This window comes from Oncorhynchus masou, unplaced genomic scaffold (genome assembly GCF_036934945.1).
Source record: "Oncorhynchus masou masou isolate Uvic2021 unplaced genomic scaffold, UVic_Omas_1.1 unplaced_scaffold_1947, whole genome shotgun sequence".
Classification (NCBI taxonomy): domain Eukaryota; kingdom Metazoa; phylum Chordata; class Actinopteri; order Salmoniformes; family Salmonidae; genus Oncorhynchus; species Oncorhynchus masou.
In genome coordinates this window covers 1-17,241 of record NW_027008441.1, presented here as the reverse complement: position 1 = coordinate 17,241, position 17,241 = coordinate 1, and the positions used below count along the sequence as shown (strand labels likewise).

General features: G+C 45.0%; 1 protein-coding gene across 1 annotated transcript; it reads right to left on the bottom strand.

Annotated features, from left to right (window-relative positions):
- Positions 1 to 3,150: 3,150 nt before the first annotated feature.
- On the bottom strand, positions 3,151 to 11,126 carry LOC135532617 (histone-lysine N-methyltransferase 2D-like). The gene is made up of 4 exons (XM_064960089.1): positions 10,884 to 11,126; positions 8,259 to 10,765; positions 6,677 to 7,973; positions 3,151 to 6,115 (listed from the first exon to the last, which is right to left on the bottom strand). Exons 1-4 carry the CDS (start codon positions 11,074 to 11,076, stop codon positions 5,616 to 5,618), a joined length of 4,497 nt encoding a protein of 1,498 aa, XP_064816161.1. The 5' UTR covers positions 11,077 to 11,126; the 3' UTR covers positions 3,151 to 5,615.
- Between the last annotated feature and the right edge of the window lie 6,115 nt (positions 11,127 to 17,241).

Here is a 17,241-nt window from a genome sequence, read left to right as displayed (position 1 = left end):
AAGAGCTTTGCACACCTGGATTGTATAATGTCTTCTTGGTAAGCAACTCCAGTGTCAATTTGTCCTTGTGTTTTCGGTTATTGTCCTGCTGAAAGGTGAATTCATCTCCCAGTGTTTGTTGGAAAGCAGACTGAACCAGGTTTTCCTCCAGGATTTTCCTGTGCTTATCTTCCTATGCTTATTTCGTTTCTTTTTTATCCTGAAAAACTTCCAATCCTTAATGATTACAAGTATACCCACAACATGATGCATCTACCACTAGGCTTGAAAATATGGAGCAAAAAAATATATGTGTTGCATTTGCCCCAAACATAACACTTGTTGCAAACCGGATGCATGTTTTAGAATATTTTTTATTCTGTACAGGCTTCCTTCTTTTCACTCTGTCATTTAGGTTAGTATTGTGGAGTAACTACAATGTTGTTGATCCATCCTCAGTTTTCTCCTGTTTTAAAGTCTCCATTGACCTCATGGTGAAATCCCTGAGAGGTTTCCATCCTCACCGGCAACTGAGTTAGGAAGGACACCTGTATGGTTGAAGTGACTGGGTGTGTTGATTCACCATCCAAAGTGTTATTAATTCCATGCTTAAAGGATATTCAATGTCTGCTTTTGAATTTGTACCCATCTACCAATAGGTGCCCTTCTTTGTGAGGCATTGGGAAACTTCCCTGGTCTTTGTGGTTGAATCTGTGTTTAAAATTCACTGCTCGACTGCGGGACCTTACAGATAATTGTATGTGTGGGGTACAGAGATGATTGGTCATTTAAACATCGCAGACGGTGAGTCCATGGAACGTATGTGACTTGTTAAGCACGCCGTAACAAAGGGCTTGAATACTTATTGACTCAAGACATTTCTGCTTTTCATTTTTAATGCATGAGTAAAAAATGTGAGAAAAAAAAAACACATTTCCACTTTGACATTATGGGGTATTGTGTGTCGGCCAGTGACACAAAAACTGAACTTTATCAATTTTAAATTCAGGTTGTAACACAACAAAATGTGGAAAAAGTCAAGGGGTGTGAATACTTTCTGAAGGCATTGTATGTCAACATAAAATCACTCAATCCATCCGTCAAGGTCACATTTCTAATAGCTCACTATTTTGTCTCTTTCTGATTGTAGAGGACAGCCACAGCCCCAGGGCCTGGAGAAGGAAGGACAACCTCCTCAGGAAGAGTCTCAGGTGAAGAGAGAGAATGTGACTTCCTCTGGGATTCTTTCTACTTTAAATTGTTCTTAACTGTATGAATAATAAAAAATTAAAAAATCTATGTGCTCAACTCTTATCCTCTTGCGTAAATACATGAAAGGCTGCCTGGAGCCAAAAGGTCGATCACATCAAAAACTGAAACAAGGCCTCGAAGATATACGTTGCAATTCTAGCTTTCTTTTACACAGGGACAGTCAGTCCTGCTGTCCAGAGAGTGTGACCACCACCACCGCCGCCCGTAAGCAACCATCATCTACTTCATCATCTAGGAGCAAGCTCCAGATCCAGCTCCAGCTGAGAGGCTGCTGCCCCAAGAGCCAGGGCAGAAACCAGGGAGGAAACCCAAGCCAGACAGGGAGGAGAACCAGAGACGAGAGCTATAGGGGGGGTGGAGGTCCTGATTACTCCAGGGGGACTGTGACCGTCCCCGAGCCGTTCAGGATGATGATGAGGGAGGAGGACAAGAAGAGGAGGAAGGTGAGGAGGTTTTTGTTTAGTTGTATTGTTCCCTAAAGAGTCTTGAATTAATAATGTAACACAGCATTCCATAGGGAATGTTCTACGTGTCATAAATACAGTATATGTATACCAGACTTGCTGAGCAAATGTCCCTCTGGGAGTTTGGGTTAAAAGTACTATATAAAACTAATGTAATATTGATGTATTATTGTTATTAAGGTCAGAACGCGTTCGGAGGTGGAGCTGGAGAACTTGCTGCTGCGCCGGGAGCTGGACGAGCTGAGGGAGTGTGGCATGAAGTTCCGGGCCTCGCCGGCGCCCGCCCACACTCGCCTGCCGCTCTACGACGTCATCAGCCGACGCCTCAGCCAGCGGCCCGGTTACCATCCCGGTAACCACAGAGTTAACTTCGGTAATTATCGGTGTGTCACGGTCAGCGGTGGCAACCAGCGGGCCTCCTCCTGCTCACCCCAGAGACCGTTCAGCTTCCTGGAGAGAGAGGGAGGAAGAGGGAGCAGAGGATTGAAGTGGAACTGGGGAACCTGGTGGCCAAAGAGGAGAGGAGGGCATTCAAAGCCAGGCCGATGCCCAGGTCTGTGTACTACAGCCACAGCGCCACCCACAGGCAGCAGAGCAAAGTGCAGCAGCAGCTGACGAGTCAGAAGAAACTGAAGAATATGACCCACCAACACAGCACGCGATCTACACCAGGCTTGCGGGCCGAGGGTCCAGGAGAGAAGAGGGGGGACACAGAGGAGGGCGAGGACCAGGGCCTAACGCTTGTGGAGAAAGAGAAGAGTTTTCACCTAAAAAAGGAGGGACTCCCGTCCTACGACAGCAATAGCTACTGGCGGTCTCAGAGCCGGAGCAGGCGTCCGTCGATCAAGATGGGGACGGGGGGACCTAGGAAGCAGCTTGAGCTCCAGATAGACATGGAGTCGGAGAGGAGGAAGGATAGAGAGAGGGAGTTGTCTTACATCGACCCACTCTGCACCCCAGGCAGCCCCAACAACCTCTGTTCGTCTCTCCTCAGTCAGGAGGACCTCCCTCTCCCAGCAGGCAAAACAGACTACATCAGTGTGTGTAAAAGCCGTGATCAAGTCGTCGAAAGGGTTCTGTAAAGGGTTCATTCATTTTGGTCAAAGTCAAGACCTGTATCCTCCACCACTAAACATGTTAACTCCTGTCTCTCTGGGTCATCCTTTACGTGTACAGAGCCTTCAGAAAGCATTCATATCACTTGATTCCACATTTTGTTGTGTTACATCCTGAATTAAAAATGGATTCAATATCCCCCCCCATCTACATACAACACCCCATAATGACATCACAACACCCCATAATGACATCACAACACCCCATAATGACATCACAACACCCCATAATGACATCACAACACCCCATAATGACATCACAACACCCCATAATGACATCACAATACCCCATAATGACAAAGTAGAAACATGTTCTTAGAAATATTTGCATATTTATTGAAAATGAAAAACAGAAATATGTCATCTAATTTGTCAAATAAAAAAATAAAAAACAAATTCCACTTTGACATTATGAGATATTGTGTGTAGGTCAGTGACAAAAATCTCAATTCAATCTATTTTAAATTCAGGCTATAACACAAAACGTGGAAAAAAGTCAAGGGATGCGAATACTTGGTCTCAAATAATGCAACAGAGTTGAGTTAATACATGACAGATCATTATACAACAGTGGTTTCATACATAAACTAGATGTTTTAGAGACATCTGAGACTGTATTTGTGTGTTCTAATAACGACACTGATCATGTCTTGAATTGACATGTTTGAATGAAGCCCTTGTTTTGTTTGTAGCAGTGTGTTTTCCCACTGTTCTCAGGTGTATGGCAATGCATCCATGAGGAAACACACAAAAGTAGTCTGTCTGTTGTGGAGAATCAAACAAAGCAATTTAGGGTAACATTGGCACATATTGTAAGCCCATCTCCCTAAGTCGACACCAAATGGAGTTGTTGAGTAATGTGACATACACCAGACATTAAATTGGGATGTTACAAAAATATATATCTCTATAATGGCAAAATGATTGAGTCCTGCCCAATTCTATCATAAAAGTGTCCATGTAGGAAGCAGTATTTAGTTCTATCAATAAAGATTTCACAAGGATGATGATCATTCAATAGTAACTTTAATAGAGCCCAACTGGAGTTGCAAAATCCTGCTCTCTCCCCCGAAACTCACAGGTATTCCTGGAAATCCTGCTCTCTCTCTCTCTCTCCCGAAACTCACAGGTATTCCTGGAAATCCTGCTCTCTCCCCCGAAACTCACAGGTATTCCTGGAAATCCTGCTCTCTCTCTCTCTCTCCCGAAACTCACAGGTATTCCTGGAAATCCTGCTCTCTCTCCCGAAACTCACAGGTATTCCTGGAAATCCTGCTCTCTCTCCCGAAACTCACAGGTATTCCTGGAAGTCCTGCTCTCTCTCCCCCGAAACTCACAGGTATTCCTGGAAATCCTGCTCTCTCTTCCGAAACTCACAGGTATTCCTGGAAATCCTGCTCTCTCTTCCGAAACTCACAGGTATTCCTGGAAATCCTGCTCTCTCTCCCGAAACTCACAGGTATTCCTGGAAATCCTGCTCTCTCTCTCTCTCTCCCGAAACTCACAGGTATTCCTGGAAATCCTGCTCTCTCTCTCTCTCTCCCGAAACTCACAGGTATTCCTGGAAATCCTGCTCTCTCTCTCTCTCTCCCGAAACTCACAGGTATTCCTGGAAGTCCTGCTCTCTCTCCCCCGAAACTCACAGGTATTCCTGGAAGTCCTGCTCTCTCTCCCCCGAAACTCACAGGTATTCCTGGAAATCCTGCTCTCTCTTCCGAAACTCACAGGTATTCCTGGAAATCCTGCTCTCTCTTCCGAAACTCACAGGTATTCCTGGAAATCCTGCTCTCTCTCCCGAAACTCACAGGTATTCCTGGAAGTCCTGCTCTCTCTCTCCCGAAACTCACAGGTATTCCTGGAAATCCTGCTCTCTCTCTCCCGAAACTCACAGGTATTCCTGGAAGTCCTGCTCTCTCTCCCGAAACTCACAGGTATTCCTGGAAATCCTGCTCTCTCTCTCCCGAAACTCACAGGTATTCCTGGAAATCCTGCTCTCTCTCTCCCGAAACTCACAGGTATTCCTGGAAATCCTGCTCTCTCTCCCGAAACTCACAGGTATTCCGGAAATCCTGGATGGAGGATTCATGCTTAAAATCCCTTCTGATTCAGTGAACATTTCAACCAGGATTTCTGGAAAACCTGTGAATTTTGCTAACCGTAGTCCAACACTAGGTTATTCAGCGAGCTAAGGAAAACAGTTTGTAATGTAGTCGTTGTTGTAAATGGTTTTAGCCAGGTAACATTTCATTGATCATGTCCTTAGAGGCAGATCTACAACTGGAAAGTCACTGGTTTGAATCCCCAAGTCTGAACGGAACAATTCTGGTAGGCTTCCGGGTATCCTAGATGCCGCCTCCTGCTGTTGTGCCCTTGAGCAAGGCACAGAACCACTAAACTGCTCCAGGGACGCTTCAGTAACTGTGTTTCTCAGGGGTTGAAAAACAAGTTTATAAAAAAAGGGGACATTTTCCCACGACTTCAAATCGTTGTGTTGTTTCTGTCTGTAGAAAGATTGTATTCAATTAAATAATAAAATGTTTGATTCTTCCATTCTCTTAACGTTGACTTCCAGTATTTAAGTAAAATAATATTGTCCAACCCATTGGTTATCTAACGTTATCTACTATGCCATGTCTTGAAACATGCATACAGACGGATTCAAAGTAAACTTACATTGTAAAACCTCTGACAGACAGATTTCTAACTCTGCCCATAACGTCTGAACTTTATAGCACACCCAGAATGCACCAATTATTGAGTCAAAGAACAATAACATTTTGTTTGGCTAAGGTGTTGGGTTGCCAGTCTCTGGACCTGAGTTTGAGTCCAGGTCAGGGGTGCTGCCCTCTGAATTCCCTGCAGCACTCTGTCTCCGTTTGACTCTATTTACATAGAACTTAATGCCCGACCAGTTTCTGCTTTTGAGCGCCACAGGTTCTGACTGGAGGCATTTGAGGCAGTCCCTCTTTCCAGGAACTTGGCCACTCTTTCTGACCGGCATCTTGTGTTTCTCTACTGCTGCTGCTGCCTCATCAACGATCCACTTTAATCTCACAGTGTTTCTTTGGGTTGGCTGGGTGCGTGTGCGTCGGGTCGGCTGGCCAGGCACCTGTGCGACTGCGGTCGGCTGGGTGCGTGTGCGACGGGTCGGCTGGGTGCGTGTGCGACGGGTCGGCTCGGCGCCTGTGCGACGGGTCGGCTCGGTGCCTGTGCGACGGGTCGGCTCGGTGCCTGCGCGACAGGTCGGCTGGCCAGGCGCCTGTGTTACAGTGGTCGGCTGTGGACCTGTTGAGAAAAGATTGCAAAAATAACAGAAAGAAGAGGATAAATAAACATGACCATTTCCAGGCAAATGACCTGTATAAATCATCCACTTGGAGAGCTAGCCTGACCTACAAGGTGTAACAAACCATCCACTTGGAGAGCTAGCCTGACCTACAAGGTGTAACAAACCATCCACTTGGAGAGCTAGCCTGACCTACAAGGTGTAACAAACCATCCACTTGGAAAGCTAGCCTGACCTACAAGGTGTAACAAACCATCCACTTGGAGAGCTAGCCTGACCTACAAGGTGTAACAAACCATCCACTTGGAGAGCTAGCCTGACCTACAAGGTGTAACAAACCATCCACTTGGAGAGCTAGCCTGACCTACAAGGTGTAACAAACCATCCACTTGGAGAGCTAGCCTGACCTTCAAGGTGTATAAACCATCCACTTGGAGAGCTAGCCTGACCTACAAGGTGTAACAAACCATCCACTTGGAGAGCTAGCCTGACCTTCAAGGTGTAACAAACCATCCACTTGGAGAGCTAGCCTGACCTACAAGGTGTGACATTTGACTTACATTTATTTTGGGGTTCACTGAGAGTGGTCAGCGCTCCAGCCAAAACAACCTCATTCCACTTGAAACGTTTGAATTTGCCAGCAGACTCCGCGACTTCGCGTCGTCCTGACCTCAGTGCACAGGATTCCACAGCGCTGCCAATGTTCATTAAGTTGTATCCCATTTGAACAGCCAGCGTCGGACGGTCGTACGTTTTGTTCTCCTCGTTGTAGCCAGCAACAGCTCTCACTGCCATGATGACGTGAGGTAAATTACTAGGTATGACCAAGTCCTCAAAGCACATCAGAGGTGTACACGTCCTGGCCGTGATGAGGAGTCTCGCCACCTCTCTCATTCTTTGTTGAATGTATTTGTTTCTTCTGTTATCTGGCTGTAGTTTGTTGTACAGCTCCTCTCCCATAAGGAGGATACATTTGTCATTTCTAACCACAAATGAAACTTGGCCGGAGTTCATACCACAAACGACCTTCCAAAGACCTGTGCTGACGTAGTCGGGTTGAGGACGCATCATAAACGCCATTGCTGACTGAATCCTCCTCTTTGGTCCAGGTTTTGGTTCTTCAGCTTTGGGGTTCAGAGGGCAGTATCTGACATGCTTCCGTAGTGACTTTCGGATGTACAGACCTTGACTGTGCAAGCAGTGGGTGTAACATGGAGTGGATCCTGGCACTTTGGGACGGGAACAGGAGGCCATCTCTCCACTCCCACGTCTTGCTACGGCAGCATCACGCACAACGCTTCCCTTTTCACTCAGAAGACGTGACACTTTTCTCTCCCCGGACTTCTTTCCGAAGCTGAAGGCCTTGGCTGCATCCCGATGCACAATCCGCAGGGGTCTCGTGATTTTAACATAAGCCTTTCCACAGTACCGACAACCCTGTTTCTTAGACCTTCCACTGTGGGTTACAGACATTGGTATGACATGTGTGGAGCTTGGAGCTGCTGATGGGGTGGTCACCCTACTGCACACAACCTCTGGTGAAGCCCTCTGCACCCTCAGACATATCCTCTTAGCTGGACTAGGAGCCCCAGAGGGTGTTCGGATGTTCATGTCATTGTTGCCGTCTGAAGGGCTGATCTCAGTCCCCGGGTTGTTTTCATCACATAAGTTGGACAAATCAGATGGTTCGTTCACCACACCACTAGAATGGCATGTTCTCTTTGCTGGTTTCCGTGCCTCAGAGTCTTCTTTAGTGCAGGAGCTACTGTCTGAAGAGTGGCTGTCTGTTACTGAGATGACTTCCTCAGTCCAGGTAGAGGAACTAGATGCTTCATTTGATTCCACGTTACTAGAATCCTAAGGGGGAAACAACAAGGAGAGATGAATGTAACATGAAAACTCTCGGACAGCAGAGATCCCGTTTTGGAACGTATATATGTTCGTAGAGTTTAGCATTTTAAACAATGTATATCCTTCATATTTAAATTACTTTACATTTATTCATGTTTATATTTTTCAGTATTCATTTTCTGTAAGGAAATTGCTATCAAAATATCATGTTGTCTCTGGAATTAAATGCTGCTTTTTGTGTGTGCTGTGTGGCATTGAACATGTTTAATAATAAATTAAATATAATCTTACTTGTTCTTTAGAAGTGCTGGGACTCTGATGAACTTTACCGTTTTCACTCTGAGCTGTAGAACAGTCTGGATTTACTGCAGAGAGGAGCTGAGAGTCACTGGTTGGTTCTGATACAAAGTTTTCACCCAGAGCTGCAGAACAGTCTGGATTTACTGCAGAGAGGAGCTGAGAGTCACTGGTTGGTTCTGATACTCTGTTTTCACCCAGAGCTGTAGAACAGTCTGGATTTACTGCAGAGAGGAGCTGGGAGTCACTGGTTGGTTCTGATACAAAGTTTTCACTCTGAGCTGCAGAACAGTCTGGATTTACTGCAGAGAGGAGCTGAGAGTCACTGGTTGGTTCTGATACTCTGTTTTCACCCAGAGCTGCAGAACAGTCTGGATTTACTGCAGAGAGGAGCTGAGAGTCACTGGTTGGTTCTGATACTCTGTTTTCACTCTGAGCTGCAGAACAGTCTGGATTTACTGCAGAGAGGAGCTGAGAGTCACTGGTTGGTTCTGATACTCTGTTTTCACTCTGAGCTGCAGAACAGTCTGGATTTACTGCAGAGAGGAGCTGAGAGTCACTGGTTGGTTCTGATACTCTGTTTTCACTCTGAGCTGCAGAACAGTCTGGATTTACTGCAGAGAGGAGCTGAGAGTCACTGGTTGGTTCTGATACTCTGTTTTCACTCTGAGCTGCAGAACAGTCTGGATTTACTGCAGAGAGGAGCTGAGAGTCACTGGTTGGTTCTGATACTCTGCTGTCAGATTCCAGCTGCTGTTCCTCCTGATTCATCCAGAGTTCCTCTTGTTTTGTGGGCTCTGGGTCCTCCAGACCCAGCCTGGGGCTTCTCTCCTGCTGCTCTGGGGGAACCTCCTCTTTAGAGACAGGGAGAGAGGGCTGCTGGGAGTCTGGAGAGAAGGGAGGGGGAATGGGTCTCTCCATCCCATCAACATGTTCTTCTATGTTTCCTACCTGGGCTTCAGAACAGTCTGGATTTGCTGCAGAGAGGGTTGGTTCTGATACTCTACAAAGGCTTGTTGATTCTGATAGCCCAATGTAAAGCTGCTCTTCCTCCTGCCTGATCTCAAATTCCTCCCGTTTGTCTTTAACCTTTGTGGGCTCTGGGTCCTCCTGCTGCAGACTGGTGCTCCTCTCTTGCTGCTCAGGGGGAACCTCCTCTTCAAAGACAGGGAGTTCTGGAGGGTTGGAAGGTAGAATGGGTCTCTCCACCCCATCAACATATTCTTCTATCTTTTCACTCTTAGCTGCAGAACAGTCTGGATTTGCTACAGACATTGATTCTAATTCTTTGCAAAGACAAGTTGGTTCAAACAATCTGCAGAGGCTGGTTGGTTCTAATACTCTGATTTCAGACTCCAGATCTTGAGGCTGGTCTTCCTCTTGACTGGTCCTGACTTCCTCCTGTTCCTCTTTAATCTGTGTGGGCTCTGGGTCCTCCTGCCCCTGACGGGGGCTCCTCTCCTGCTCACAGTGCTGCTGTTCAGGGGGAACCTCCTCTTCAGAGACAGGGAGAGAGAGCTGCTGGGAGTCTGGAGGGAGGAGAATAAGAATAAGCATCTCTACTGCCCCATCAACACATACTCTGTTTTCACCCAGAGCTGCAGAACAGTCTGGATTTACTGCAGAGAGGAGCTGAGAGTCACTGGTTGGTTCTGATACAAAGTTTTCACCCAGAGCTGCAGAACAGTCTGGATTTACTGCAGAGAGGAGCTGGGAGTCACTGGTTGGTTCTGATACTCTGTTTTCACTCTGAGCTGCAGAACAGTCTGGATTTACTGCAGAGAGGAGCTGAGAGTCACTGGTTGGTTCTGATACTCTGTTTTCACTCTGAGCTGTAGAACAGTCTGGATTTACTGCAGAGAGGAGCTGGGAGTCACTGGTTGGTTCTGATACTCTGCTGTCAGATTCCAGCTGCTGTTCCTCCTGATTCATCCAGAGTTCCTCTTGTTTTGTGGGCTCTGGGTCCTCCAGACCCAGCCTGGGGCTTCTCTCCTGCTGCTCTGGGGGAACCTCCTCTTTAGAGACAGGGAGAGAGGGCTGCTGGGAGTCTGGAGAGAAGGGAGGGGGAATGGGTCTCTCCATCCCATCAACATGTTCGTCTATGTTTTCTACCTGGGCTTCAGAGAGGAGCTGAGAGTCGTTAGTTGGTTCTGATATGCTGTAATCCTCTCCATCAGGTTCTGTTTTGATCTGTTCAGTTGTGTTGGTGGGTAGAGAGTCCCTAGCTCTGTTCTCCAAGGTTTGGTCAAGATGTGAGGGCAGAGGTGGGTCCTGTTCATAGTCACTTTTCACACAGGCAGGGATTAAGATGTCTTTGGTATCAGGTTCCAGCCCTTGAGGCTGGTCTTCCACTTGACTGGTCCTGACTTCCTCCTGTTCCTCTTTAATCTGTGTGGGCTCTGGGTCCTCCTGTCCCAGACGGGGGCTCCTCTCCTGCTCACAGTGCTGCTGCTCATGTGTAACCTCCTCTTCAGAGACAGGAAGAGAGAGCTGCTGGGAGTCTGGCGGGAGGGAAAAGAAAACCAATAATGATTACATTTGTATAATTATTTGATCAATAAGTGTTGATCACAGTAACTATATGATTCGTGCATTTTGAGTTATTATTTAATTGCAAACCTTCGTGGTGTAACTTGATTTCAGAGTTGAAAACCAAATCCAACAGGCTCTGTAGACGTTTGTTCTCCTCATTTGAACGGGAGATTTCTTCCAGGTACTCGCCTACATTTTGTTCAAGAACAACGGATATCTCCATAGCTACCGCTGTTAATCGTTCGGTGATAAACACATTCAAGAACTGTAATTGTGACATTTTATATTCACGACGTAAACAAACCAAAGCACTAGCCGTTCACGGTCTGCTTCTTCTTCTTCTATTTTGTTTTAAGGCATTTGTTACACAATTTAAAGGACGCACTACCACCACCTACTGGAAGTAAATATGCCTCCAACTTCAAAACCTTTCTTTCACACGACGTGACAAATTCGTTCAAATTTCATCCCCCGGTATTTGTTATCCTCAGTGGATCGTCCATAAGGGGTTGATGGGTTACTGCAGTTAGCTACAAAAGAGCATTGGTTCCAAAACACCATAGAAGAATAAAAAGAAGAAGCAAAAAACCGGGGATAAGAGCTCCAGAATTAGTTTAGAGTGAGGGTGTCAGGGTGAAGTAGCTGCGGTGAGGATCGCCGAGTTCGTCCCGCGTCCCAAGGATGATTTTTTAATTTTTAATTTATTTTACCTTAATTTTACTAGGCAAGTCAGTTAAGAACAAATTCTTATTTTCAATGACGGCCTAGGAACAGTGGGTTAACTGCCTGTTCAGGGGCAGAACGACAGATTTGTACCTTGTCAGCTCGGGGATTTGAACTTGCAACCTTTCGGTTACTAGTCCAACGCTCTAACCACTAATGTTTACATATCTTGCATTACTCATCTCATATGTATATACTGTATTTTATACCATCTACTGCACCTTGCCTATGCCGCTCAGTCATCACTCATCCATATATTTATATGTTCTTATTACACCCCTTTACTTAGATTTGTGGGTATAAAGTAGTTGTTGTGGAATTGTTAGATTACTTGTTAGATATTACTGCACTGTCAGAACTAGAAGCACAAGCATTTCTCTACACTCGCAGTAACATCTGCTAACCATGTGTATGTGACCAATAAAATTGTATTTGATTTGATTAAGTGTTTAGGAGGAGCAGTTGAAATTGTTGTTGCCTGAAATGTAATGTTATGAATGCCCATCTATGTGGTAAGCCAATCATTTGTAAAACATCAAAAAGTCCGGACAGGACCAACAAAAGACGCCCAAAAGGTGTCGGTTTGTGCTTACTGGGGTGTAGCCCACCATGTTCGGCCTGCAATAGAATTTCTGAATGCCCTTCGATGTGGTAGGTACCAATGTTTTGTAAAACAGGTCGTTGGCTTTATTAGTCCTGTTTCCTGTGACTACTAGATGTGCCTATTTAAACTCTGAATATCAGCTACCCAACTTTATCAGGGGTTTTAGGAGCCTATTTGCAATCTGTTTACACAGCAAGAAATACAGAAGTATGTTATTTTTTCGCGATGATCAGCTTGTCAAAAATATACGGATGTAAGGGATTTCCTCCTCTTCTTCTTCTGAAGAGGAGCGGCGAAAAGGATCGGAGGACCAATATGCGGCATGGTAAGTGTCCATGGTTCTTTTTAATACGTACTGTACACATGAACAACTGACTACATAAACCAAAAACCGTGAAAACCCTAACAGTCCTATCTGGTGCAAACACAGAGACAGGAACAATCACCCACAAACACACAGTGAAACCCAGGCTACCTAAGTATGATTCTCAATCAGAGACAACTAATGACACCTGCCTCTGATTGAGAACCATACTAGGCCGAAACATAGAAATACCCAAAATATAGAACAAACAAACATAGACTGCCCACCCCAACTCACGCCCTGACCATACTAAATAAAGACAAAACAAAGGAAATAAAGGTCAGAATGTGACAACGGATACAAACTTAAAACCACTGATCATGACAATGGGGCGAAACTCCTGGACAACGGTTGTGATTGTCCATTTCATATTGTCCATTTTACAATGACCTGTCCTGTTTTTAGAATATGTGGTTTCTTAACATGACAGTGCATGTTGTATTTGATTGAGCTCTATTTAGATTCGGCTATTTGATCGGAGAAACCTGTATGATGTAAAAAGTTGTGGGGGTGATCATGGCGCTGGAGATGGGAGGTGTCAGGTGAGAGAATGGCAGATTGAGGTTGCCAGGGTTACAGTAGTACAGGAAGTGAGGTATGCTGAAGCAGGGAAGAGAGTGGTTGAGGAACCTGGGTACAGGGTGAGGGATCCTGAGAGGATTCCTGTGAGTAGGCAGAGATCAAGAGACCGTGATGGGAAGAATGTTTGCTTCAGCAAGGTGGGCTTTTTATCATTTATAGCCGTGGTTGTCAATTGTACTGCAGAAATGAATTGAAAGTCACAGAAAATAGAGGTTGTGGTGGCAGCGGTAGAGAAGTAATTGGGATTGTGAGGATTTACTGCAGAACAGCTGCAGGGGGAGTGGTAGGGTTTTGTCTTCTCAACCCACTGGTCTAGAGTTGGACTAGATTACGGTTCAATAGTGGAATGGGTGGCAATTTCCTTGTCCCCAATATTGTATTATTGTATCAAAGAATATAATGGAGGTAGACCGTGAATGGACTCACACCACTCTCTTCCCTACAGTAGGTGGCGGTGTATGCAGCTTAAAGTTGGATGCAATCCAACAACCAAATCAAAAGAAGAAGAAGAATTAAAGCAGGAAGTGAATAGCAAGAGCGTTAGTTTATATTTTCCTCGTTGACATGTGGCTTTATAGACCCTAAAATTCCCAAATTACAGATGGAGTTGAATACGTTTCTTACTCAGCGGCTAACAGCGGCCGCTGTGGAGATATCGGCTGTCTTTGAAAAAAAGATTGTCGAGTACCAGGTAGAAATCTCCCGTTCGAAGGAGGAGAACAAACGTCTGCAGCGGCTGTTGGATTTGGTTTTCCACCCGGAAATCAAGTTACATCGAGCAGGTTTGTAATAATAGCTACTGTGGGAAACAAAAGTATTCATCAAATAATTATACTCATTTAGTCATTCACACACACAGTTAGACTGCAGTATATTAACCCGTCTGTCTCCACACCTGGGACCCAAACAAGCATGTTTCCTGTAGTAACCTAGCAAAATCACCACTTCCATAAATATTTTGTTTTTTTTTTTTGTTTTGTTTTTTTATTCAATTAAATACATTGGAATGGTTAGGGTTAACTGTGAGTCACCCAGCTTTGAGGGTCTATAGGACTGTATACATCTTTAAAATCTAAAAACCTTTTATTGACATGACAGTATCTCCTATTTGAGCCGACACAGTGAGTTTGGGATCTGTACTAACGGTCCACTCAGTCCTATCTGTTTAACTCCGTATGAAATGATTTCAAATAGTATTTGAACCCAGGTCTCAAGATCACACAGATCACTAGCCAGAGGGAACAAGAAGCATCGTGTGTGTGCGTGTGCGTGCGTGTGTGTGCGTGTGTGTGTGCACCAGCCTCAGCGGGGTGATAGAAACGTAAAACATCCCTTTTCCAGGGATACAGTATCTTCAACATATCATCCCCCATTTTTTTTAAATTCTCGTGTATTACTTTATATGACCAGTATAACTGCATCAGAGGAGGCTGGTGGGAGGAGTTTTAGGAGGATGGGCTTATTGTACTGGCTGGAATGGAATAAATGGAACAGTATTAATCACATGGAAACCACATGTTGGACTCAGTTCTATTGATTCCTCCTATAGCACCTCCCACCAGCCTCCTCTGAACTGCATTGTTAAGTAAGTGCTTGCAATCACTGTTTACACCTGCTGTATCCTGCAGTACGTGAATAAACTCTGATTTAATTTATTTTCCTTTTCTTCCCTCCAGACTCCCAGCAGCGCTCTCTCCCTGTCTCTGAAGAGGAGGTTCCCCCTGAGCAGCAGCACTGTGAGCAGGAGAGGAGCCCCCGTCTGGGGCAGGAGGACCCAGAGCCCACACAGATTAAAGAGGAACAGGAGGAAGTCAGGACCAGTCAAGAGGAAGACCAGCCTCAAGATCTGGAACCTGATATCAAAGACCTCTTGATTCCTGCCTGTGTGAAAAGTGACTATGAACAGGACCCATCTCTGCCCTCACATCTTGACCAAACCTTGAAGAACAGAGTGAGGGACTCTCTACCCACCAACACAACAAAACAGATCAAAACAGAACCTGATGTAGAGGATTACAGCGTATCAGAACCAACCAGGGACTCTCAGCTCCTCTCTGCAGTAAATCCAGACTGTTCTGCAGCTCAGAGTGAAAACGGTAAAGTTCATCAGAGTCCCAGCACTTCTTCAGAACAAGTAAGATTATATTTAATGTATTATTAAACATGTAGAACAGCACAAAACGGCAGCATTTAATTGTAGCGAAAACAGCCAAATGATTACATGGGATTCTGAAAGCAATTTCTTTACAGAAAATGAATACAAAAAAATATGAAATATGAACATGAATATATACATTTTAAATATAAAGTATATGGACAATTCCAGCATTATGGACATTACATTTGCAAGCAAAATCACAACCTTAATATGTCACACTCACAGAATGGACAAACTAAATAGAATGATGAGTGTCTATAGTCCTCCTTGGGTGAACCCAAAACAGCAGACTTCTAAATCCTGTCACGTTGGAGAAATGAATGAAATGTATGTCAAAACAAAAAATGAATGATTGCAAAGTGAAACAAACCATACAACTCTATGCACAAGGACGACTTTTGTAGATGCAAATTCTGGTAACAGAATGACGGCACCAACCGTCATTCTGTTACCAGACTTTCTATCTGCACTGGTCTTCCAGTATATATGTTTTTGTAAAACATTCTGTGGAAATTGTTCAAAGTTGTCCTTGTGCATACAGTCGTTGTATGGTTTGTTTAACCTTGCAATCATTGTTTTTTTGTTGTTTGACATACCTTTGTATATATAGTGTATGTGGACACCCCTTTAAATTAGTGGCTTCGACTATTTCGGCTACACCCGTTGCTGACAGGTGTGTAAAATTGAGCACACCGCCATGCAATCTCCATAGACAAACATTGTCAGAAGAATGGCCTTACTGAAGAGCTCAGTGACTTTCAACGTGGCACCGTCATAGGATGCCACATGTACAACAAGTCAGTTTGTCAAATTTCTGCCCTGCTAGAGCTGCCCCGGTCAACTGCAAGTGCTGTTATTGTGAAGTGGAAACGTCAAGGAGTAACAACGGCTCAGCCACAAAGTGGTAGGCCACACAAGCTCACAGAGCAGGACCGCCAAGTGCTGAGTCGCGTAGAGCTTAAGAATCGTCTGTCCTCGGTTGCAACACTCACTACAGAGTTCCAAACTGCCTCTGGAAGCAACGTCAGCACAATTAACTGTTCGTCTGAGCTTCATTTAAATGAGTCTCCACGGCCGAGCAGCTGCACACAAGCCTAACATCACCATCTGGTGTAAAGCTCGCCACCACTGGACCCTGGAGCAGTGGAAACACGTTCTCTGGAGTGATGAATCACTTTTCACCATCTGGCAGTCTGATGGACAAATCTGTGTTTGACGGATGACCGGAGAACGACACCTGTCCGAATGCATAGTGCCAACTGTAAAGTTTGGTGGATGAGGTATAATGATCTGGGGCTGTTTTTTCGTGGTCCAGACCCCTTAGTTCCAGAGAAGGGAAATCTTAACCCCACAGCATACGATGACATTCTAGACCATTCTGTGCTTCCAACTTTGTGGCAACAGTTAGGGGAAAGGCCCTTTCCTGTTTGAACATGACAATGCCCCCGTGCACAAAGCGAAGTCCATACAGAAATGGTTTGTTGAGGTTGGTGTGGAAGAACTTGACTGGCCTGCACAGAGCCCTGACCTCAACCCCATCGAACACCTTCCGGATGAAATAGAACGGCGACTGCGAGCGAGGCCTAATCTCCCAAAATCAGTGCCCGACCTCACCAATGCTCTTGTGGCAGAATGGAAACAAGTCCCTGCAGCAATGTTCCAACCTCTAGTGGAAAGGCTTCCCAGAAGAGTGGAGGCTGTTATAGCAGCAAAGAGGGGACCAACTCCATATTAACGCCCCTGATTTTTAGAATGAATGTTCAACGAGCAGGTGTCCACATACTTCTGGTCATGTAGTGTACATTTTAATGTGAAAAATCTGAGTCTCATTCCCATGGAATTGTCCACTTACAGTGCATTCTAAAATGGATTAAATAGTTTTTTTCCCCCTCATCAATCTACACACAATACCCCATAATGACATCACAATACCCCATAATGACATCACAATACCCCATAATGACAAAGCAAAAACAAGTTTTTATAAATTTGCACAATCACATATACACAAGTA